At 36.6% G+C, this 23312-nt stretch overlaps 3 protein-coding genes across 8 annotated transcripts in view; 1 reads left to right on the forward strand and 2 right to left on the reverse strand.

Annotated features, from left to right (window-relative positions):
• Positions 1-23312, forward strand: part of Adar (adenosine deaminase acting on RNA) — a 115469-nt gene that overhangs the window by 19865 nt on the left and 72292 nt on the right. The window lies entirely within an intron of this gene.
• Positions 8935-14272, reverse strand: LOC139990582 (tubulin alpha chain). The gene is made up of 6 exons (XM_072009981.1): positions 13936-14272; positions 13156-13400; positions 12619-12846; positions 12228-12486; positions 11665-11817; positions 8935-10650 (listed from the first exon to the last, which is right to left on the reverse strand). Exons 1-6 carry the CDS (start codon positions 14107-14109, stop codon positions 10393-10395), a joined length of 1317 nt encoding a protein of 438 aa, XP_071866082.1. The 5' UTR covers positions 14110-14272; the 3' UTR covers positions 8935-10392.
• LOC139990583 (nuclear receptor-binding factor 2) lies at positions 14409-16492 on the reverse strand. 3 transcript variants are annotated; one of them, XM_072009983.1, is made up of 4 exons: positions 16216-16492; positions 16106-16139; positions 15555-15811; positions 14409-15485 (listed from the first exon to the last, which is right to left on the reverse strand). In XM_072009983.1, the coding sequence occupies exons 2-4, from the start codon at positions 16127-16129 to the stop codon at positions 15008-15010; spliced, it is 759 nt and encodes a 252-aa protein (XP_071866084.1). In that variant the 5' UTR covers positions 16130-16139; positions 16216-16492; the 3' UTR covers positions 14409-15007. The 3 variants fall into 3 exon arrangements, with proteins under 3 accessions (XP_071866084.1, XP_071866083.1, XP_071866085.1); XM_072009982.1 differs by having other exon boundaries at positions 16106-16229; XM_072009984.1 differs by lacking the exons at positions 16106-16139; positions 16216-16492 and adding an exon at positions 15879-16066.

A 23312-nucleotide genomic window follows, 5' to 3' on the forward strand; every position in this document is an offset into this window, starting at 1 on the left:
TGTTTGGAAGAAAGAAGTTGTCTGGAGGTTATCAGTTGGATGTCAAGCGTGAAAAAGTTTCGCTTGGTGAGTAGAGTAGTCTCCAGGCTGTTTAGGGAAACCTACTTCGTGCTGAACGAAGACCGTGCGTCGAATGTCGAAGACCTTGACCCGCAACTTACGTTCTTTCCTTTATCTTAGTAAAACCAAGCGTTCCGCTCGATTATTCTTATCGTGGACGGCACAGGGGGTTGAAAGTTTGTCATTGCATCCTTTTTCATTATTTACGTGCAATTTCTAAGGCATTCTATCATCTTGGATTGCATTTACATAGGTCACAAATATTTATTAATTACCAATAATTATGCAAATCTTTTATGAATCTATTATATTTGTTAGAGGAAATTTTGAAACTTCACAAGTTTTTCAATGAGAGCCAACTGCTATTTATGATTATATTGACAAAGTTTAAAGCAAATCTTAAAATGTACAATAGAAGCTACAAAATACACATTAGGTTGTTCCGAAAAATTTGTAGAGAGAGGTAAAAAGGATTTAGTTGGAGGTACACCTTTTACCATCATTATTCCTTATGTTTTCTCTTATATTCAGCATTCTTAGCTCATATCTTCTATCACAATTCCTACAGTACATATTTCCTTTTCATATCTTACATTTAATATGTCCACGCCCTTCATTCTATCATACATCTTTTACATCCCTTTTTCCACATTCTGTGTCCAATGTTTATTAAACCGTGCTCCATACCCCATTTATCCTTCTCTACATTCCATATCCTATACTTTATTTCCTTTCCTCTACACTCCAAACCGAACTACCAATTTCCTCGAACTCACGCCCCATATTCCATACATTCCCACGTATATGTCCAACATATATTCTCCATCCATATCTAGTGTACACGATCCAATACTAACATCCCATATCCAATATTCTCTACCCCATGATGCTATTCCATTCCTTTAATTCGACATTTTTCTATGTCCCACATCCTGTTTCGTAGTTCATTAAATCCGCCATTCCAAGTCAGGCGCAAGAGAACACCCAGAGAATGCACACAAAACGTAAAATGTACCTCGCAAATTGCCTACAGGAGATTCTCACTTCCCGCGAACGAAATCCGTTGCCCGCAAATTCCACAAGAAACCGACGCTTTGCACAACCAAAAGTCGCCATCCGACAAAATGAATTTCGTTGCTCACGAGTTTTAAAGTATGGGATACTGGGAAATGGATTTAGGAAAGTTGGTCATTTGAATTGGGACGTAGAAAAGAGGAAATAGAGTGTTGGACATGGAATATAGAGAAGGAATGTGTATGAATAAAAGATATATGAAATGTGTAAGAAGATATGTGATATGAGAACTAAGATAGAAGATATGGGCTAGGCATACTAGATGTGGACTATAGAATGTGAGAAACGGGGTATAAAATATTAATTATGACATGAAGAGATGAAATAAGGGGAAGTAAAATGAAAAATGGGGGTTGGGAATATTAGTTATTGGACATAGGATATAATGTGGGATGGAAATGTAAACTGTGGAATGGGCTTGGACATGGGAATTGGTAATGGACATGGGATAATGGATATAGCGATATGTCTCCGAAAACTTGATACAACCTGAAAGGAAGCGATTCCTGGTGTAAAACTAAGTCAAAAATATCGACTAAAATTTTTTCACATGGAGCTCCGTTCTCGAAAAAGTCAAGTTTGAATGTTCGTTAAGTACGCGTGCACTTAACTACCTACAATCTGCTCGGTTTACCCGATACTATCTTGTACTAGTCCGAATTGAATTCACGTCACTCCAATTCACATCGAAGTACGTAAGTTTCCACTTCATATTTAAGACTCCACGAGTCGTAGATGGAGAAGAAACAGCTCACTATTCTCTGTAGTTTACATTTTCCATCCGAGATGGTCTACGGTTAAAGGATGACGTATCTGATATCGATGAATCAGAACAGAGCACGATGCATGTGCATGCTCGTAAAATTTTCTCTCGGAGAGAACCGGAGAAAACCGGAACTGGGATCTACCAAGAAGTTCATGCACGTAAAAAATTTCATAACCTTTAAGAAGAGATTGCTTTCAGTCGAGAAATTATTTTAACCCGTCTATACACTGTGAAGGGAAAGTTTTACAAAAGTGTACACTAAGTGTTTACTCTGCTCAAGAAAATTGAGTTCAATGAAATTGAAGTTTGAAACGCAAGATCGCAATATTGTTGGAAGATTTTTCTTGCTCCTTTTATAATCCAGCATCAATCGTACCGCTGTTTACGGATAAAGAGACCACGCTTGTTCACACGATTAATCGTTATCATCTGCAACAATTTACGGTTGGTATAAAAGGCTCCTATTCTTTACCTAAGAAGAATCAGTGACGCAAACCCGCATGGCCTTATTTCAAAGTTCAAGTATGAAAGCTCGCAGAGGGAGCATGCATGCTAGCTTCACCTAGACGCATGGCGATAATTCGCGTGCGTCATTATTTCGATGATACACTCATTGACTTCGAGATTCGATTGCTAATGGAGCTTTGCACAATGATGCGCGAAAGAAATTTATGAAGAACGCGTAAATATCGATAAACGAATATTGAGTTCACGAACTCGATGATTATAGACAGGAAACAAAACATGTAACTTACGAGATAGAAAATAAATATATTTTATACTACAATTATATTATACAAATGAAACTACGATTAACATATACAAATATTGTTTTAAATTATTAAAAACTATTTACAAAATGCAGTCGCCAGCCCCGAAGATCTTCTTGTTCTTCTCCCCCTCCCTCCCCCCTCCCAGTCCCACAATACCCGGTTATTTGATTCAGTGTCATGTTAATTGCCATCTAATTTCTGTAGTTGAAGATGTCTTTTGGTATAGGGTCCATATGGGATTGACCCTCGAACGCCGACTTAGCGGACGTCGAGGAGGGTGCTGGTTTTGGAGGACCTTGGAACATGCAGGTTTTCGCTGTCTTCAACAGGCGACCATCACTCGCCGTTCGCCAATAAATCGTACGAACTGCTTGTTTGCCAGCGACGTAGCTTACGGCTCCACCGATCAGCATCTGAAAGTGAAATAAAACGGAAGATTAATTTATGGATTTCAACGATCCAGTGGGAAAAAATAATGATTCAGTATTACAGATATTTATGATTTACGATCAGAAGTTGGAAGTTACAGATGGAAAAAGGAAGGAGATGAATAATTAAATATCATAGACATTTGTAATCTGAAATTGAAAGTTGAGAAGTCAAGAAGAGGAAAAGAATCGTCACCGAAGAAATACGGAGTGATACAAATTGAAAATCTTGCAAAGCAAAGTCTTTTACGAGCGAACCATCTCGTATAAGTAACCACACATATATTTATATAGAATAATATAGAGTAATTTAATTTTTGGAAATATGCGTATACCACAACGAAGAGTGAAAGTCAAAGAAAGAGGAAGAACAAAATAAATGACACCAAATAGAAGCGCTCACCTTTGTTTGCTTTGCTCAAGTCGATGTACTGTGGACTAGATGTTGGAGATAGAACTGGAAGTTCTATTTCGTAGCTGGCCGAAAACTGGTCGAAATAACAAGTGGAACTTGTCGTAAGTGTCTCTACCTCATGAGTACACGACCGTACGAGGAGGAAAGCTGAACTGGCGAACTGGTCTTCTCCGGTGGATAATTTATACGATAAAGACGACGTCACGGGATCTCGTGATAAGGGGAAGTTAACGTCATTCACCGTGATCACCGAATCCTGAGAAGGCAGCCACTGGTGGGATACTTTTAAAAATGGCAGCGCAAGATTTAGATAAACACCGCCGCGTCGTTTCCACTTACCTATCGGTGCATCGTTATCGAAGCTTCTAGCGTGTAAAAGCAAAATTCGATAAACAGTCGACCACTGTGGCGCAATTGCGGAATGCTCGGTCGGAGGACCAAAATATGGATTGGTCAAGTAAAGCATAACTAAGAGAAACTATAAACGCGTGGAGCGCGTTAATGCGGTCATCCATCGATATAGTAAATCGGATCGTGATAACGTGACCTTGTATCGTTACTTTCGAACGATTTTCTTCTCCTTTTTCATACGAAACACAGTAATTACGTATAATGTATGAATACAGAAAAATGTTAGTAAATATCGGCAAAGTGAAGAATGCGAGGTCCATAAATCATCTATACGATACCTTCTTCTAAATCATTAAACGGCTTTTTCTCGATCGCTTGCCATACATGGAAATTTATATGTGACGACACGCGGCTCGTATCGTTGAAAAAATAGTCCCCTGACAGAGGCGAGATAACATTTCGCATCATCTCGATGTACTTTGTTTCTGACGACAGTCGATGTACAGTTTCTCACGAGAGTACTCGAACACTTGTAGAAACCTTTCATGAATCTATCATGTGCATCGCACGAGATATTTTGAAATTACGTTAACGCCGTAATGAGATCCGACTAACGTGATTATATTGGTAACGTTTGGAACAAATTTGGAAATGTATACAGTTGCTAGTCTTATATGAAACGCGATATTAACGTAAATATTAACGACAATTCACGTAGATTATCAAGGAAGCGATTAGTCGATCACAATGTTGCACTTATGCAACAATATTTTTTGTAACATTAACACTGTAGCGAGATACGACTATCGTGACGATATTGGCAAAATTTGAAACTGATCTGGAAACGTGTGTGAAAGCTGCAAGATATTTATTGGAAGCATACGCTTCCCAAAAATCGCCAAAATATTTGTACAGTCGATCAATGGCTATATTAATAAGCTGCAATATTTAGCGAGACCATCTTTAGTATTTATTGTATGTTTAAGACTGAATGCTGTACTATTCATGCTGCATTTTTGATTTTCCACCAAGCGTATGTTTGAAATAAATGTCTTGGAACTTCTCTATCTTACAATTAGAAAAGAATTATAAAAAAAGAAATTATACGTGTCTCGTTATATCGCTAACGAAATTTCAAAAAAGGTTTTTATAGTAAGTGTTTGAATACTTTCGTGAGTTACTGTACGTACGATTTATTCATGTGTCGTACATTGTACGCGTCGGAATACGCAGCAGAGCGTTCTTCCTGGGTCTAGTACAAAGGAAAACGCGTGCTGCTCATCTGTCATTGTGTCTGGGAAAATCACAGATCATTCTCGTGCGCGAACACTACTTGTCAAACAGAGAAAGAGCGTTTCTAAAATTACACGGCTACATAAACATAGATAGGTTGGAAATACGTCCTCTTGTCGGAAATACGCGAATTCTAATCACTATGTAAATTGGAAGTCTAGAATACCTCTTACTTTTTAAACGAAAATTTTTTATTTTTACAAAAGAAATCATTTCAGAGAATCTTCCCTTTTAAAATTCAACAATTACGTGCATTGCGTTTAAACTATTTATTTAAAATCGCTATATGTATAAATTCAAAGTTTAAAATACGTTCCATTTTACAAACTATAGCTTTAGTAGAAAATACTGGTTTTCCTTGTGAATTACACATATAATTCCAAAACATTTCTCTTATTATCTAACAATTCTACGTAGCGAGCTCTAATCGTTATTCATTGACCAAAACTGACGCGCAAGGTTACGTCTGTTACATCTGCCGATCACATGATCGGGATGTACAAAAATCTATATCGATTCTTTTAATATTGTTGATCCATTAGACTGGAGAGTTATTTTTATCCTTATCACTAAAATTACCAGGTTATAATTTGTAACGAGCCTCGTCTCGATAATGTTCATTCGAGTACCGAGTGTGTCTTTATCGGTTAATTGTTGATACAACATATAACAGGGGCCTAATCTATTGTATATGATTTTCCTGGAAATTGTGCTTCATTTATTTTCACAAAAGCTGGAAAATTCTACCAACAAACGTCGTTCTACACAATAAAAAAGTGCAATTTTATTATACTTCTCATTTTTATTAATTTATCAAAATTAATACTATACAATATAACTGCTCAAATATTAACTCTACCGAAGTCCTCGAAGTTTTTTATCTGAATCATACTCTCGTTTTAACAAACAAAAATAAGTTTACTGTTTCTGATGTTTTTAAACTGAAACGTAAAAGTTACTCATATCAATGACGATTATTTAAATTTTTTCACGCATTTGAGAAATTCGAAGAACAATATGACTGGATTTTAATATCAGAATGACTCGAAGAATATAACAGGGTTAAACCCAAGGAATAGGAGAGAAATACTCTTGAATAATGTGACCGATAATTCAAATTTCTCTTTCCTCTTTTCTCTTCATATTGACATATACGCAAGATGCACTTCAGAGATGCTTCTGAAAAATCAACCTCCTACGATCTTAAAACAATCAATACACGTGCTGAAATAAAATATTTACAAACGACCACTTAGATCATGATTCAATGGAATGTTAACCGTTTTTTAATTGCGATCCCCTCTTAACCGAGTAATCTACAACCTCCCCTCTCGTATATAAAAAAAAAAGTGTCAGCACGTTTATACGATAAGTATGAGAAAATAAACGCGTAATACATATCACGTTTAGCGGAGCGTAATTCGATAGTATAATTTGAGTATAATTTGATATTTAATTATATCGACATATTCAATGTACGTAATCCTATAATCATAATAATATTATTCCTATAATCATGAAATCCTATAATCCTTTAATCATTCCTAATCATAATATTCATATAATCATGAAATTAAAAGTTAAGCATGGCCAATTTTAGATAAATTGACTTGAATTTTTCCAAATATAAACATAATTTATTCTCGGAAGTGAAAAGCAAAAAAGAAGTAGCAGCAGTAAAAAAACTATGAGATGCATAAATACAGAAAGTATTGTGCGTTTAAAGAATTAGAAATCCCAATAATCGAAGACTTAGCTTAGTCTTTCCCGATTATCAAGTTAATGAGATACTTCGCAACAAACTGTGCATGCGAGATGTAACGCACTTTCGGAAATGTTATGATCCAAACGATCGATGGAAAGTTTTCCCAGGGAGGCAGGAGGAAAGGAAATCGTGGAGTTCATCGCGTGCTGCGTAACCCGAAAACCACTTGAAACGGTGGAACAGATAAAACGATGCATTCAACACGCAAAAGCGTGAAAAAAAGCGTGCATACGATCTTTTATGAGGAACAGAGAAGTCGTGTAATTCACGTGAAGCCTTCGTGGCGTCGCGGAGGGAAGCGGAGAGGGGACGACGTGATCGCGATAGACGATCGTCGATTTCGATAAGAGCGGCTCGTGTCTTGTCCTAACTGCCTGCGATTTCCATTTGCACATTCACCGATGTGAATGACAGTCACCGATTACTGTCACTGAGCTTTCCGCTTACGCCTCTCAAGCCCCATCGGTGACTGACACGCGACAAATGTTTTAAAGTGTATGTATAACAGGTAATTAATTACACATTCCGAAGATTATTATTATTATTTCTTAATACGTTGAACGCGGAGCTAGTTCTGGTCTACTTTCTATTTAGACGGTACGTAAATGCAGGGAATAATAGAAAATCGAATACTTGTGGAAGATTTTTATTTGATTAATTTTTATTTAAGATGTTTCGACGAAATCTATTAAAAAAGCGTAAACATATTTCTTAATATTACATGATTATAAGATATCTTTTTTAATTTGTTGTTGTTGATTTCTAGAAACCTTTGCCTCCTAAACGGAAGATTTAGCGTTGGTCTCTAAAGATATAGCGTACATATGAATATAGCAAGTGAGACATAGCGTTTGTTAGTAATAGTACTAACATCGTACAGTAAACAAAGTACATTGGTAGATAATATATTTTTGTTTATGACAATTTTAGAAGTGATCGGTCAGGCACATTGTGATAAGGGTTGTACTAGTACCATCTCTACAGAATGTGGTTTTCTTTTTTTTTTTTCTTTTTTTATATGCTTCTTGCAAGTTTTTTCGCATTTTCTTCGTAGCATCTTTCGCATTGTCTAATTTACCAGGTGTTCCCATTTTTACTTTGTATTTCGTGACGTTTGTAAAAAGTGAGAACATAAGAGACGTAAGTGGAAAATTTGTAAAACATAATTGGCGGTGAATTTGTCAATGAGCGAGCAAAACTCCTTTCATCGCGTGCTTGCATCGTTCATGTGCAGTACATATGTATATACGAGTACATATGTAAAGAATTCAATGTTGAACGATAACCGGAAAATGAGGAGAGCGAGTAATTGCTTTGAAAGAAAATTATATAATCGTAGACAGGCCATATAAACAAGCATACTATATTATATATGCGTAAATGATAAGGTTTCTGGAGTGGACGTACATATCTTCGCTGGGGGCATGGTTCTATTCAGTTAATTATATATCGACCTTATCGAGCATTATCGTGTTCGTGTTATCGCGAGCACGAGCCACTCGACCGAAATCAATTTTGGGTATCTCCAAATTGAATCCTGAAACTAAGATCTGGGAATTCTGAATGATCCACTAGACTGTGCATTTTATAGAATAAGTACATTTTTATCACTTTCAAATTTTTATGCCTGTTATATAATCTTGCGATATTTTGCTATCTTTTTAATGCTACTATATACTACGCCATTTAATTTTCCCACTCGCATATAACGTGCAGGAGCATAGAATATATCCAATATCCATAAAGTATTCCTTATAATATCTACTAAATATTTATATACTTTTTCTTATACAGAATATATGTTATATTCTAATACAATCTATAAATTAGATTGTTTTAATGTATCTTCTAATGTATCAATAATCCAGAATCTATAATCTATAAATTCTAGGTGAAATATCTGCTTAGGTTCCCTTTCTTTGAACGTATCTATAAAAATATAAAAGTATATATATGTCCACAGTCTATAAATGACTATATATCATAGGATCATACACTGAGCAATTCGTGGAAAACCTATGAAAATAGATTAATTGACGGATTAAAAATAAATGAGCCATTTATTGAGTTTAGTTTATTTGAACAAAAGAATATTGCTGTGATAACGAAAGATGGGAAAATTACTTTATTGTCAAGCTTCAGGGCAATACATTTTATTTATTATAGGATACGCTTGACGATCTCAGATATATCTTCGTAGAATTTATTTCGATGACTTCTCGGTAATAAAAGATAGGTGACCAATTATTTCCAGAACAAAGCAGATGATGTTGATACCGACAGGAATTACCAATCGCGTGATACCGCTTATCAGAAACACGTTGTTACATGAACCAGACCTAATGTTATTATACTGGTTTGGCAGCTCGTGGTTGTTTCTACGAGTTAGAATCGAGAGGAACGTGATTCCTTGTGGGCGTATGCTCGCGCCAAGTATAACAGTGGGTACAAATATGAACCGTTCAGAAACCATATCGATTAACTCCACAAATTGGAAAGTGTATAAAAGCTAAGATGTTATAATCACTATGAAATTTATCTTAGAATTTACCATGACTAGACTGCGGATTTTTATTTAATATTTCATAATTTGATATTTCGTACACTTTTGCCATTTCATATTCTTACGAAGAAAAAACTAATGGAACAGAATCTATATAGTAATTTGTTTCACTTGAGATGTTCTACATATTTTTCTGTATTATCCACGTTCTCTGGATCTTTGTACCTTAGTTCAGAGATTCATAAAAAGTGGAGTTGATTAGTTCGGCTTATAAAAGGCTCATATTACGCCTGTATCGTGCCAGTGGTGCCAGCGAGTCTACACTGTTCGTCTGCTTATCTTCGTGCGATTCTCCCTTATCTCGTGTAATCACGCAATTTGTTCTTTTCCTCTCGTATGAAAACAAACGACGGCTTCTTCGAGACAAGAGCAAATATGGAAATTCTTTGTTTCTAAATCATTTTTCACTTTGAAATCAGAGAAAGATAGAATTTAATCTATATACAGCGGCTGATGAAGTTATTTGAACACTTACCATAGAAAATTGTTACGTATATTTGGAAATTTAGTTTGTACTATAACGAGACACGACCATCGTCATTATATTCGAAACAACCGGAAAATGTGTGTAAGTATGCGTATATAGAGCTCACGATATATTTACTGCAAACGTTTAATTAAATATCGACACTTATAGTTACGCTAAATATCTTGTGATTTTTACATGTATTTTCAAACTTGTTTCAAACTTTATCAACATAATCATGACAGTCGCGCATCATTACAAAGCCAATAAAATTTTGAAATATTTGATATAACACATATAGTGTATTCATAAAAGATGTCTACAAGAGTTGGAATACTTTCGCAAGCCAATGTATATTCATATAGTTTTCTCGTCTTAAATTCTTCATGATTGTTGGAGAAAGGAAATTTCAAGCTATAGAGCTTGCCAATTTAAAGATCACTTCTCGACCTCCTTATAATCATCAATCAGAGCTATAACGTTGTCGCGAGCTTCACCGAAGGAATCTTCCTCCATGCCTTCACCTACGTAATGGTGAACGAAAGCTCTTTTCTGGAACATCAAGTCGAATTTCCGAACAAGCATCGACCATCTATATCTGATAGCGGTATTGTTGCTGGCCATCATTACCGTCCTCCTCGACTTCGCCAGGTCACCTCCGGGAACCGTTGTAGTTGGCTGATAGTTAATTCCTACCTATGAAAGTAATCATTTGAATTTTATAATTCTTAAAAAAATAAAATATCTTGTTCTTGCCATCTCTAGGTTTTAGAGACATGCTTTATGTCAATTTACGTAGCGATATTATATCGTCTATTATACGGCGGTTGGGGTGAAAATTATTCGAAGATCTTTCATTTTTTCATTTTTTAGAGTCGAACCCGCGATCTAAAATACACTGTTACATTAGAGAATTTATGTGTATATACATATATAGTCTAAAAAGGGAATTGACTTATATGACTATAATATGACTATAAATGGGAAGGGACTTTGATAGAAACTAATTAAACTATCAAATTATATATGGCATCTATTTTACCTTACTATGTAACTTACAAGCTATGGTTGGAGGCGGTTTGTGATTAAAGCAGTTAAAGTTTGAAGGAAGGTGGGAAGTTGGGTGAAAGTTTATGAAGATATGAATGATTCGATGGTAAAGGTTCAGAAGAACGTTAGTAATTCAAGAAAGGTATTTTGCTCGACTACCATAGCGCATCTTTGAAAGCCTTTGACATTTTCCATCTGAGATCTGAATACTAAAGCTCCTCTCGATAAAACTTCGTTTAGACTAGTCAGGTTGCTCGAATTCAAACGACTTGATGTCAAGCGAAATGAATACAAATTTGAGAGAATATTTCAAGCGAAACATGTAAATAATAACTTCACGCCAGAAAAATTTTCTGCCTGATTCAGGTAACCAGGCTAATCCGAAAAAGGTTTAAAGATTCTGAATTATCGAGAATTCTATCCTTATTTATAAAATAGTTGATGCAAATCGTCAGACTAAACAAGCTCATAACTAATTGTACAAAAAACGGAATTATCTATTTAGAGTTCAACGTACCAGTTTTTGTCGCTATCAGACGTCAACGTACGTTAAACAAGGAGCTAGAAATTCGCTGCATCATTTAACAACGATCCAGTTCCTTGTTGATCGCGAGTAGTTGTTTGTTGCAAAAAGAGGAAGGAAAAAAGCTGTGCAATTACCTTGAACCCAGTCGGACTCCAAGTGACGAAACGAATCGACTTCGCCCCCTTCAACGACGCGATCGTTCTATTGACATCATTTGGTGCCACGTCTCCACGATAGAGCAAACAACAACTGGTGTAAGCTCCTACGCGTGGATCACATGATACCATCTGAAATTTATGAAATGAGATGATGAAACTTTGGAGGATGAATACAGTTGTGATGAACGAATCGCGAGGATAAGTAAGAATAATAAAATTTCCCTGTACACCGTGAGCTTAAATTCGTGGCACAGAAGAAGCCGTGGAAGCTTCTGTTGCTCATAGTGGAACGGAAATTAAACATAAAAGAAAATTGTATCGCAAGCTCCGTTCGCGAAGAAATCGTGTTTAGGAACTTCTCAAGTATACGCGAATTTGCCTGAAGAAGATTAGGCAGAAGAAAATTTATATACGAAAATAAGTCGAAAATGTAATATTTGAAGATCATTAACATATTCGAAGTTACTTGACTGTCAGGATTCTTAAGGATCTTTTACAGAACATCGATTATCTTTGAGATGTTTCGATTTCTACTTCACCTGATTAGAAGGTTCGAAGCAACTGTAGGTAATCTGTTGGGTGGTAATTTCGGAATGCATGGCTTTTCTGGGAGAAATGAGCGGTGCGTACGTAGCCAAAGTGAAATGAATTCTATGATACGGCACCAAGTTTGTTTGTAGTTCTTCGAGACTAAGATTTATGGCACCCTCGAACCTCATCGAAGCTGTGATGCTTGAAACAACTTGAGCCATCAGGCGATTTAAGTTGGTGTAAGTTGGACAATCAACATCCAAGTTCCTATAGGGAATAAAGAACAGGGCGATGCAACAAGTTACTGATCTTTATTAGTTTAACGCTTTCGCTGCTCCTGACGTCTATTTTGTTCGAATAGACGAATCTTTTCAGCAGTGAATGCGTTAATTAATATACCTGGCGCAAATGTTGTATAAAGCTTCGTTGTCGACGAGAAAGGAACAATTCACGTGGTCCAATGCACCATGGGTAGTAAGGACTGCATTATAGGGTTCCACGATAACGGTGGCAATGTTAGGTGATGGAAAGACAACAAAGTCTAGAGTGATCGTCTTAGGATAATTCTGTGATAGATGTTCGAGTAACAGCGTGGCGAAACCACTTCCGGTACCACCGCTGATCGACCTTTACAAACGTTGAGTTTTAACCAAATTGAGCTAACATAATTTAACGAGTAGCATATCTTTCGTTGTGATTAGACTACGCATATTTGTTTATGTAAATCCATAATTTTTTGAATATAATTAAAACGTTTAAAATCTAGATGAAAAATTGTTTTACGAAATAAACATTATAGAGAGTATTATACCTCGGATATCTATGTATGCATTTTCAAATTTCTCATAAATGCATAAACATCCGCATTCTAATTTCGACAAATCTTTGAGCTTTTATATAAGTTTTATTCTTACTCTTTCGTCAAAATTCAGTAACCTGAATACGATAAATCCAGCTGGCTTCGAGCATGTTTCCCATATTCTACGAACGCGATCCAACACAAGGGCGATCGCCTCACTACCGATGGAATAATAACCCCTCGCGAAATTATTCGACGCGTCTTCTTTCCCAGTGATCAATGACTCGGGATTGAAAAGAGCTTTATAAACGCCAGTTCTAATCTCGTCGATCACAGTGGGCTCTAAATCGATGATCAATGTGCGTGGCGTCAATTTTCTTGCCTAAAAATGAATTTCCATGTAGTCAGAGTGTTTGCATTCACTTCAGTGATATTTTTTTTATCGAAATTCAATAATGCATAATGCACGTAATACGTGGCAGAAGTGAAAGATAACAAAATCACGTTGAAGGCTTTCAAGTAGTATTAAAATCAGAAAATCAATGAACATATATTTATTACATTTTTCTGCTGTGATTTTCAGATAGCAACAAGTTATCTTACATTTTCGTCTTATTTTCGAACATAGAACAGCTTGCCGTCAATTATCTGTATTTACTCGAGAATTAGCCAAGTTCACGTATACTTGACAAATTTTGAAACTCAATTTTCTCAAGAGTAAAGCCTCCAATGCAATTTTTACAGACTTTATATTCTTGATTTTTATTTCATTTTGAATAGCTTTTTAATCTTATTCTCAGTAGTCATAGAATCTTCTTTCAATTTCATTTCCAACACGAATTACAGTATGTAATGTATTTATATACGCCACAGTATATATTAATATTTGAACGATCGCTTATTATATATTTCCTCACTTGTGTCTCTAAAAAAAAAGCATGCATAGAAGGGTCCATTGGATAATAGCCCTGACGAAGAGAACCGTTTGGGGACACACCATGTTCCAGACAAAATAATTCCCAACAAGCATTTGCTATTTGCGTGCCAGCCTGTCCTATGAAAATCGTTATTATTTCACTTGGTCCTTCCATCCCTTAACCATACTCCAAATTATAAATTTCCGATGAATTTCCATTTGCGATGAATGAACAATGAACACCTCATGTTTCAAGTAACATGAGATTACGCCAGAAATTTTGATCATTATCTTACATTTTTTTTTTTTTTTTTTCTTACTTTCTAACGAAACATTTTTATTTATATATCTGTCAACGTGACAAGTTCAAAAGACAGTGAACCTGTTCGTTTATAAAAGAACGTCAAATTTTTCGTCATATCCATAGCAATGTAAAAAATATTTGAACGAATCTGTAATGATAAATCAGGGATAAGTGTCTGATTCGGGAAATGTTTATTGCGCGACATTACATAGTAAATAACAAAGTTTTTCAAACGTTACCTACATCTTCGACGATAATTTTTAAAAGTGCGCGATTGCAACAAGATTGCGGATTAACAATGGTTAGATACATTTTTACATCAACTCTGTACAATCTCATGGAATATTCATTACTGTGTTACATATTTACTTCTAGTTGCGAACATCCAGCTGGCAGTACCTTAATCGATAAATCAACTACTTTATTATTCACATACATGGACGCATGTTCTTCGTAAATTCACTTTTGAACGAAATACACGTTTTGTGTTTTATTGATATGTATTTTGATCCCTTTGAAGAACCCCAAATGAACAAAAATAAGTACTAATATACATTAAGTTTGGATACGTTACATCATGTCTCCTCATGTTACGAAATGTCAATTGTAATATATTTGAACTTTAAAATTCTACGGTAAGAAACTGAATACTGTAGCAATTTGTCATGTTGGTTTTTGTACTATTACAGACCTAACTTAATTTTGTATACAGTATCTGTATATTTGGCGAAATATTTTAATAAAAGAATCACGTTTGTTGTACAACACTTTATGTTGACGTAAAGTCAAAAAGTGGCATCTCAAGAGGAGTTAAAGGTGGCAAAGGTGCGAGTCGTAAGGAATGTGCATTATCTAGTCTAGTTTCGTCATTAAGGTTAGCAGACACTGCATGAAGTTGTTCGGTCAACTGTCTCACTTCTTCTTCTTTTGCCTCCAATTGACTTAGCAAGCTACCAATCAGACAACGTAATTGGCAATTAACAGTTTTGAGTTCCTCTATAACAGTGTTTGTATCCTTTGGATATTTGAAAGCTTTGTCCTCGCTGGCAGGTATTAAGATTAGACTTAAAAGACTATCTTGCTCTTCGATGGTTTTATATATAGCTTGCCGTAGAGATCCATCAAATTTATCATTTGCAAACTCAGACGTATCTTTCTCAACCTGTTTAGCTGCCTGTTTGCTAAGAATTTCCCTTTGTTGATTTTCCAACATAGTTTTGTACTCTTCATATTGTGCTTGCTTCATTCTAAAAAGTAAATTTTCATAAGAACAAATATCCATTGTATCGTATAGCAAGAAAAGAGATGATTATTACCTGACTACAGCAGCTTGTCTTTTATGGTAATCACATTGAAGGGCCAGAGATTCTAAAGTAATGAATGAATGAAAAGAGGAAATGACAATTGGCTGGGTCTGACTAGATAAATTAGAAGTATTCAAATGAACAAATCTAGATTCCAGTTGTTCGTGTGCCTCTGCTAGAAGACTAGCTACTGTTTCATGACACGTGGCTGCCTCTTCGAAACGACCTTCTTGCAACAATGCCTCTGCTCTCCTTTGTCTTTCATGTGCCTTTGGTAGAAAAAATTTCATATCAATATTTATACAATACATTAATCAAAAAAGTCTAAACACTAACAGTACCAAACAAAATTAACATATGACATTCGACAACTCAATATCAAAATACAACGTAGCTTGCACAGTCGTATGTTTTTGTAAAATTCAGTCAACTAACTGATGCAAAAGTACATTGTATATAGCGATTAATATTTGAATAATGCATAAACTACGCGCATATGACGAAGGTAAAATTATTAGTCACACATGACGATAAAATGTTGAAGAAAATACAATGGCACTTACCGCGTTTAGGATTGATGTCTCCATAGTTGGTCAGCTGATTGAATCACAGAATAAAAACAGAGAGGCAACATGTGGCTTATTTTCTGTTACGGTAGAAATGACGTACTTACCGACCGAGCATACAAAGTAGTGTGCAACAAGTTCAAACGATATGGACAGTACTAGACAGAGAAAGCGATAGTGTATCACAAGTATAGAAAAAATTTTAGATGAAGCCTCCTGCATTATCTATACATTCAAGGCTAATGTATTTAGTTCTCAAGTATTGCTCTTAATGCTACTTCATCTATGTTATACTAAATGTAATTGTTTATACGTTAGTTGTGATATGAATGTAGAAAATGGAACGAGGTTGGAGGTCACTTTGGTGGAGTGCATTTCATTCTGGTGGATCCATGTTCATCCTCGTGGATCGAAATAATTTATTAAAATTATAAGTATGTACTAGATAATTATAGGTGTAAGTAGATAAGTATATACATCCACTTCCGATCACGATCGATGAAATTATGTATGTCTTTATGCATCTGGATTTCCACGCAATAGATATTGAATTTCTATGCAATTATACTGTAACTAAATATCATATTTCTTACAAAAATGTATTGCATAGAAAAGAAATGAAAAGCCTAACATTGAACTTCAACTAAGGCATGCAGATGAAATGTCGTACTTACCGTTAAATAAATTCGGGAATTTTATATAAATCACTTAGATTGTTTTCTTTTATGAATATACTTATTTACATATATATGTCTATACTTTAGTGAATAAATATTAAAAAATAAAGTAGTCTGCGATATTACCGATCGCTGATAACGGTCATTTTGTACATTGCATTTTTTGTTCTTAAGAGATGGCATTGTTATACATACGTGAATGTAAAATTGAACGATTTAAAAGTTTAAACTTAAATTGAGCTTTATATACAATAATATAAACGCAAAAGAAATTTATATTAATACTTTGATTAAATTTGGTTATATAAGTAATTTTAAAGCATTCCTCGAACTGTACGCAACATTTACCAAGGTAAGAAGCAAGCGAAGATTATCACATCTGCTAAAACGATCGTGCATAAATCAGCCAATCGGTGACCGAAATATAAAGTGCGAGAAAATGTGTCAAGTAGATAACGAGTTATCGTTTATTAGTAACGTAATAATCCTTGACGAGTATTACACGCGTAAATTGAGAAAACATCATTAAATTCTAAAACGGCTTTGCAATCACAGAGTCCTAGTCACACAAGAGTCGAAAAGGAATTGAGCGTAGGCGTGAGCCCGATGCCTTTATAGGAATACGAGGATCAACGTGGAAACTTAATTATTCCAACTATCAGCGGTGTATGTGTGTGGTAGCGTCGAGTGTTTCATCTATTAGAAAATAACGTTGACCTCATCTCTTCCGCTGGAACTCGAAAAATTTCTCGGCCTCTTTAAGGTACGACGTCGGTCTCGTAATCAATCCAACACATGATCAACGATCACCGATCTGGACGTGAGGTTGAGCCAATTAATATTATCGATCTATCGTAGGTATTAGTATATTAAAAAAAAGGAGTTAAGAAAAAGATTAAAAATGAGAGAACTAGGGTAACTCATGTCATTTAAATCCGAGTAGGTGTAACCTTACAAAACTGACAGTACTTAATCCTCGCTGAATCATTAGAAACGTATTATGAACCCGTGGCATTAAGTCGATTAGCATAAATTTTCATCGAGAACGCGAGCAAATTTGCCATGTAAATAACTGATCGCATTCTTCATTAAACGAGAACGCCGTATACGGCGATAGAAAGCCAGTATATTTTTACGGTCCACCGGCTCGAATTAGTAAGATCCTCCCGTCTGTTTCCTTATGGCATCAAGCGAATTAGCGCCCGATTAGTGAGCGCCCCTTGAGAGCCGAAAAAATTCTCACGGTCTTCGAGTGTATCGAGAGAAGTCGGTGTGAGAAAGTAAAGAAAGAAACGTTCAAGGTACACTACAAGATACGTAGACAATTCTTACACGTTTTTAAAAAAGAAGAGAGAAAAAGAAACTTGTTAACGAATGATTCACAAAAAAAAAGTAAATAAAAAAGCGTTCCCTGCATTATCCGCGATTATTTACCGCACAAGCGTTTTGTAACTGTAACGTACTTACTCCCCTTTTGACATATTTCAAATTTTAATGCCAAAGCATCTATACGACTGATTACTTATGTCCTACGATTTAACCACTTTCTATTTTGCAAAAAATTAACCAACTTGGCAAATAGGTAAACGGCTCGACTGATCCTCCGTGTGCAAGTTCCTTTTTACTAACGCGGTGCGCAACGTGGGACGTTCAGAGCCATCAGGTTGTGTTCTTAGCCTCCTCGGGGCGTTCAAAAAGTGTAAAAGTATTCGTGGCTACTTGTCAACGCCTCTACCACGATATCCAATAGCTTTCAAAGGCAGATATTTTAGAATTTGTTTCGAGAAAAAAGTCGAAGTTTAAGCAAAATTGTCCAAGGAAACACGCGACCGAGAAATCGCTTGGGGCCATTAGACCGTTTATTAACGTCTCGCATTGCGCGCCGAGGGTTAATAGCGTGCAGGCTTTTCGGAATCTCCTGCAACGCTGTCGTTTCCATTTCGTCGAAAGCTCGAACATTACGTAACACCGTACGGAGAATAGAAGGTAGACGCGAACAGACTCACGTGTACACGCATAGAAACACAAGGAATATATCTAGCGTCGATGTTACGCAACCGTATAATCCTAGATTACGGCAATTACATTTTTGCCCGCAGTGCACTTCCATCCGAATCATATATGGAGGCGCTATCCTATCGGATAGCCATCGGGCGCGAGCGATCTGGCATGCGCGGCCGTTCTCGTGAATGGGCACGGCTCGTGGTCCAAGCGGCGGCCGTATGAATGAAATAGTAAATATAATTGACAGAAGGGCAGGCGTGGGCAGGCCAGTCAGAACAGGCAAGCAGAAACAGGCGGAACGAGGTGCAAGACGGGAACGGCGCGGCGTTTTATACGCGGCAGGCGTAGGATCGAGGTCATCACCTTTCTATCATCCGAAGAGCCTAGATAGCATTTTTTTTTTACCTCTCTTCCGTTTTTTTTTTTTTTTTTTTTCAGTATCTCGCGCGTTTCGACATGTTTTCAGATACATCATTGATATTCTTTATCGGTTGGATGTTCCCATCAACCCTTCGTCACGGAAGAGCTTTTCATGTTGCGGTATGATTTTTTAATTCCGTTCGTTGTATAGGGAAACAAGTAGGAGAAGAGGTGGAAAATGTTAAAGTTAAACTAAAGAAAGAAATTTTGATATAATAGGGGGAACAAGGAACATTTTCGTTCGGTTCTTTATTAAAATCATTTTGAGAAATTGATTTATTTGACTCGTAGTGATGCTCGAAGCGCAACGTGATAATTGAAGATGATGAAAGCCATCAGAAATAACGGAAAGCTGTTCGAAGAGCAATGTAAGCGCGGAACAAAACAGAGTGAGAGGTAACAAACTCGTAATACCCTGAAAGAATTGTTAGGTATCGAAATGAATAGGAATGATAAGAATATACTAGAATGCGTAACTAGACTGCGAATTTTTATTCTATTTGTGCGAGACTTAAAGATGCAAAAGTGCAGAGAATGCATAGAGTGCGTATGACTTGATCGTGCGTATAAAAATACGCGTAAACTTGCTTAAAAATCTATAGTTTTGGCGTAATATACAATTCCCGCTGAAAAGAAAAAAAAGAGAAACCTGCTCGTCTTAGGACGATTATGTTCGCCACGGAATTAAAAAAATATCAGATAATCGTTAAAACGTACGAAGAAATAATTTAACATGTTACTTCATACAACAAAGGAGATAATTTACGTATAACGTGTATATTAACACGTTAAATGTATTAATCTACACGAGCGTTAAAAGTCCATATAAAACATACTTTACGATCTACACGAAATACCGAAGTTTTCTTAAAAATATTACATTTCGCGAGACTTCGAAACGAAAGTGTACATGCAAATTTCATTACCAACGCGAAAACAATTTTTACGAAACAGAACCAGCGAAGAGAGTACTTTGGCCTCGAGCGTGTTATACCATAAACTCGTCATAAAAGTTTCATTGGTCCATCACCGTTAAATCGTTAATGTCGCAACATTAGAGCGTGGAATTAATTAATCGCCGTTGCGGAAACGGAAGAGTCGAGATCTTCATTTCTATGAGAGTGGTGGATCGGTAAGTAGGAATCCCTGTAGGGTCTCTTGGTACGTGAAAACGTTACGTGACGATGAGGACAGAGATCCGCCCTCGGCCGCGAATAAGTACTGGCTGTTGTGGAGAACGTTGAAGGAGAGCTGCGCCAGTTCTTGGCCGGTCGGTCTGCCTTTTCTCTCTCCTCCCTTCTGCCCCGGGTGCCCCTTCCCCGTGTAGTCGTCGAGTGACGACCAAAGACGGTAGGAAGGTACGGTTTCCGGTCGCCCACGCGACAACCTAGCCGGAGCTCTCTCGCGTCAGCCAGCTCCGTTGTGAAAATCCTCTCGATTCAGGTGTCCGGATAGCGCTCACGGAGTGGTAAACCTGGCGCAACACCCTGCATCGTGGTGGGGACGCGATTCAGGCAAAATGGAGAACAATTTGTAGATTTCTATTCTGTTCGAATGCCGTTCCCTTAGCTCCCCTCGCGGTTCCACTGATGCTTGTATTTTATGGAGATACATCGGCCAATAACTTTGCATCAGTTGGAGTGAAATTCCTCGATTATTTCAGACACCGATGCGGACATGGAATTTCAGAGTAGTCTTTGGTTTAACTGTAACTCGAAGTACACTGCCAGTTTTTCTATCTATTTAGTTGGGAAATTTGAAAGCGCAAAAGTGTACAGAATGCGCATGATATAAAGGATAAAATATTCCAAGTAGGATATTTCTCGTGGTATTTAACAGATGAAAGAGGTCGCTATTTCGATGCCAGGTTTTTTTTTAGTTAGGTTCATGACAATATGAATTTGCAGCTGACCCGTCATTTGTACAGTTTGTACAATTTACTCAAAGATCTTCGTTTATCTGATTATCGAACTTGGTGTGTTGTTGTTACGCAAGAGAGTTTGTTAGTGTCGATAACTTGTAACTTGCGTTTTGCAAAATTTCACTGCACGTAGTATCAGTTCAATTTCTTCTAATCGGAAACTTTTATAATCGTGGGATATGAAGTTGGTGAAACATTGCCAAGCTTCCATTCAGATTGATTTTAAATCTTGCAGATACAAGTAAGGTGTAGTTAATTTTTCAGAGTAACGGTGAACATGCGAGGGGAAATGCGAAAGAATCGTTATTGATACGCATATCTCTCGTTTCAATTCCATAGCAAAGATTTTCTTACGTCATTAAAAGTCGTGTTCCCGGTCGGAACGAAAGCGAGATCGAAGCATAAAAGATCGGAGGATCGCAGCAGGGTCTTTTTCCTTTTCCAACGACATTTTCCTTTTGCTCGCTCCTTAGCTTGAATGGTAATTAGCTTTCCTTTCAACCGGTCGCTTTCCAATTCGATTACTCAACGACTAATTATTACGTTTCAGCGTTAGCCAAGTGGCCGAAGCATAAGAGAAAAAATAAGAAGATAGAGAGAGTAGGTAGACTAAGGGTTGATTCGAGTCATTGTGATCGAATGTGTGGCCGTTGTTGCGCGACTGGGCGCAGGATTAATGATACGTTTCATACTCATTTTCGTTCATTGTCGATACTAATCGATTACGGGCCGCGCACGAGTTCCAGCGCCATTAGTTAAGATCGGAATAAATTTCGGGTGAAAGTGGTCTAGGGCCTAAGGGACGATCGATCCTCCTGGTGATAAATTTACCTGTCAATTAAGTTTCATTTCAGCTTTCGGTTGGTCCGAGAAAATAGTTCGACACATCGTGTTCATGTCGAACGGGTCGTAATTAAAACCGTACGCGCCCTGGTTCATTCGTAAGAAAAATCGATTGACGCAACGACACTTGGTCACACACGCCATAGGATAATATGTGTCCGCTTCGATCATCGAACATTCTCCTCGACTTTTGAAGAAATCCATCGTTTACGTAATTCCTGGCTCGCGTAAAGCACCGTCCAAGAAACCGGAGACATTGTCGCTTAATTAACAGACTTCGTCGTGTCCATGGGATCCGGAGACGGAGAGAAGTACTGTTGGTATCGATTGAGTCGCTCGTGATTAAAAATATTTTCTCTAAAATATTGGCGATGCTCGAGATACGTTACTGTTCATGAGACACTTAATATACTTAGGATCGGTTTAAGTAAATGAAGATTACAATCACAAGATGAAGTTGAAAGAGCCAATGTCAAAAATACATATATCGTTTATTTCGAAATTAATTTCGATAAAAATATCGTAGAACATCGTTTAGTAATAAAATTTTAACGAATAAAAAGTATGTACGTATTCTCATAAGTATGTGGAATAATTTGTGGAATAAAAAAGAAATGAGAAAAATGTATGCGTGATAAATATTCGTAGAGTTACGGTTCACTGGGGAAAATTAATAAGAATTAGACCTAGTATTTAGTAGAGGAAATCGCTAGGTTGTTTAATTATTTTAATGCTTCGTGGTGTTTCTTTTTGATTCTATTATGATTTGAAACTTTCGTGACATTGAATTTATCAAATCGACGAGTACTCGACTTGGAATGTCTTTCCATTCTTTTAATAGAATTCTCCTTAAATCATTCTGTCCCATATATTTCCAATAATGTTTATATCTGAGGATTGTGGAGGTGTTTTCAAGTGTTTCCGAACATTACACAAGACCCACGCTCGCGTATTAGTAACATTATGCTTCCGATCGTTATCTTACATCAGGATGAAATTGTCTCTTTACTCATCTTTTCCTGCACTTTGATACAGAGTTTAGTTTTTAAGATATATTTTATCCTGCAAAGCTGCAACTGTGCGAGTACTTGTTACGCATATACTTTTCCCATTTGCTAAATGTTTATTAACATTTTCACAAGCGGAACAGGTGGCGCATTCTTGCTTTTCTTTTTAACTATTCCGCAGTCTTGTATTAATATGTACATATTTTTTATTTGTTAAAATTCTATCAAAGTTAAGTATTGTAGGAATACTTTCTACGCTGACTGTACGTCGTAGGAGAAACTAAATTACACTATGTTTGGAAGATTTTATTACAGAACTATTTTATTAAAGG

The sequence above is a fragment of the Bombus fervidus genome, chromosome 9 (genome assembly GCF_041682495.2).
Source record: "Bombus fervidus isolate BK054 chromosome 9, iyBomFerv1, whole genome shotgun sequence".
Lineage (NCBI taxonomy): Eukaryota > Metazoa > Arthropoda > Insecta > Hymenoptera > Apidae > Bombus > Bombus fervidus.

Excerpts from the sequence above, each read along its gene's own strand:
- LOC139990582 (XM_072009981.1), bottom strand. The coding sequence starts at position 14,109 with ATGGAAGGACCAAGTGAAATAATAACGATTTTCATAGGACAGGCTGGC. Across the intron at positions 13,401-13,935 it reads CTTTTTTTTTAGAGACACAA|GCAAGAAAATTGACGCCACG; the intron begins GTGAGGAAATAT and ends ATTCATTTTTAG. Across the intron at positions 10,651-11,664 it reads GGAGTCCGACTGGGTTCAAG|GTAGGAATTAACTATCAGCC; the intron begins GTAATTGCACAG and ends TTACTTTCATAG.
- LOC139990583 (XM_072009983.1), bottom strand. The coding sequence starts at position 16,129 with ATGGAGACATCAATCCTAAACGCG. Across the intron at positions 15,812-16,105 it reads AGACATCAATCCTAAACGCG|GCACATGAAAGACAAAGGAG; the intron begins GTAAGTGCCATT and ends TTTCTACCAAAG. Across the intron at positions 15,486-15,554 it reads AGACAAGCTGCTGTAGTCAG|AATGAAGCAAGCACAATATG; the intron begins GTAATAATCATC and ends TTTACTTTTTAG.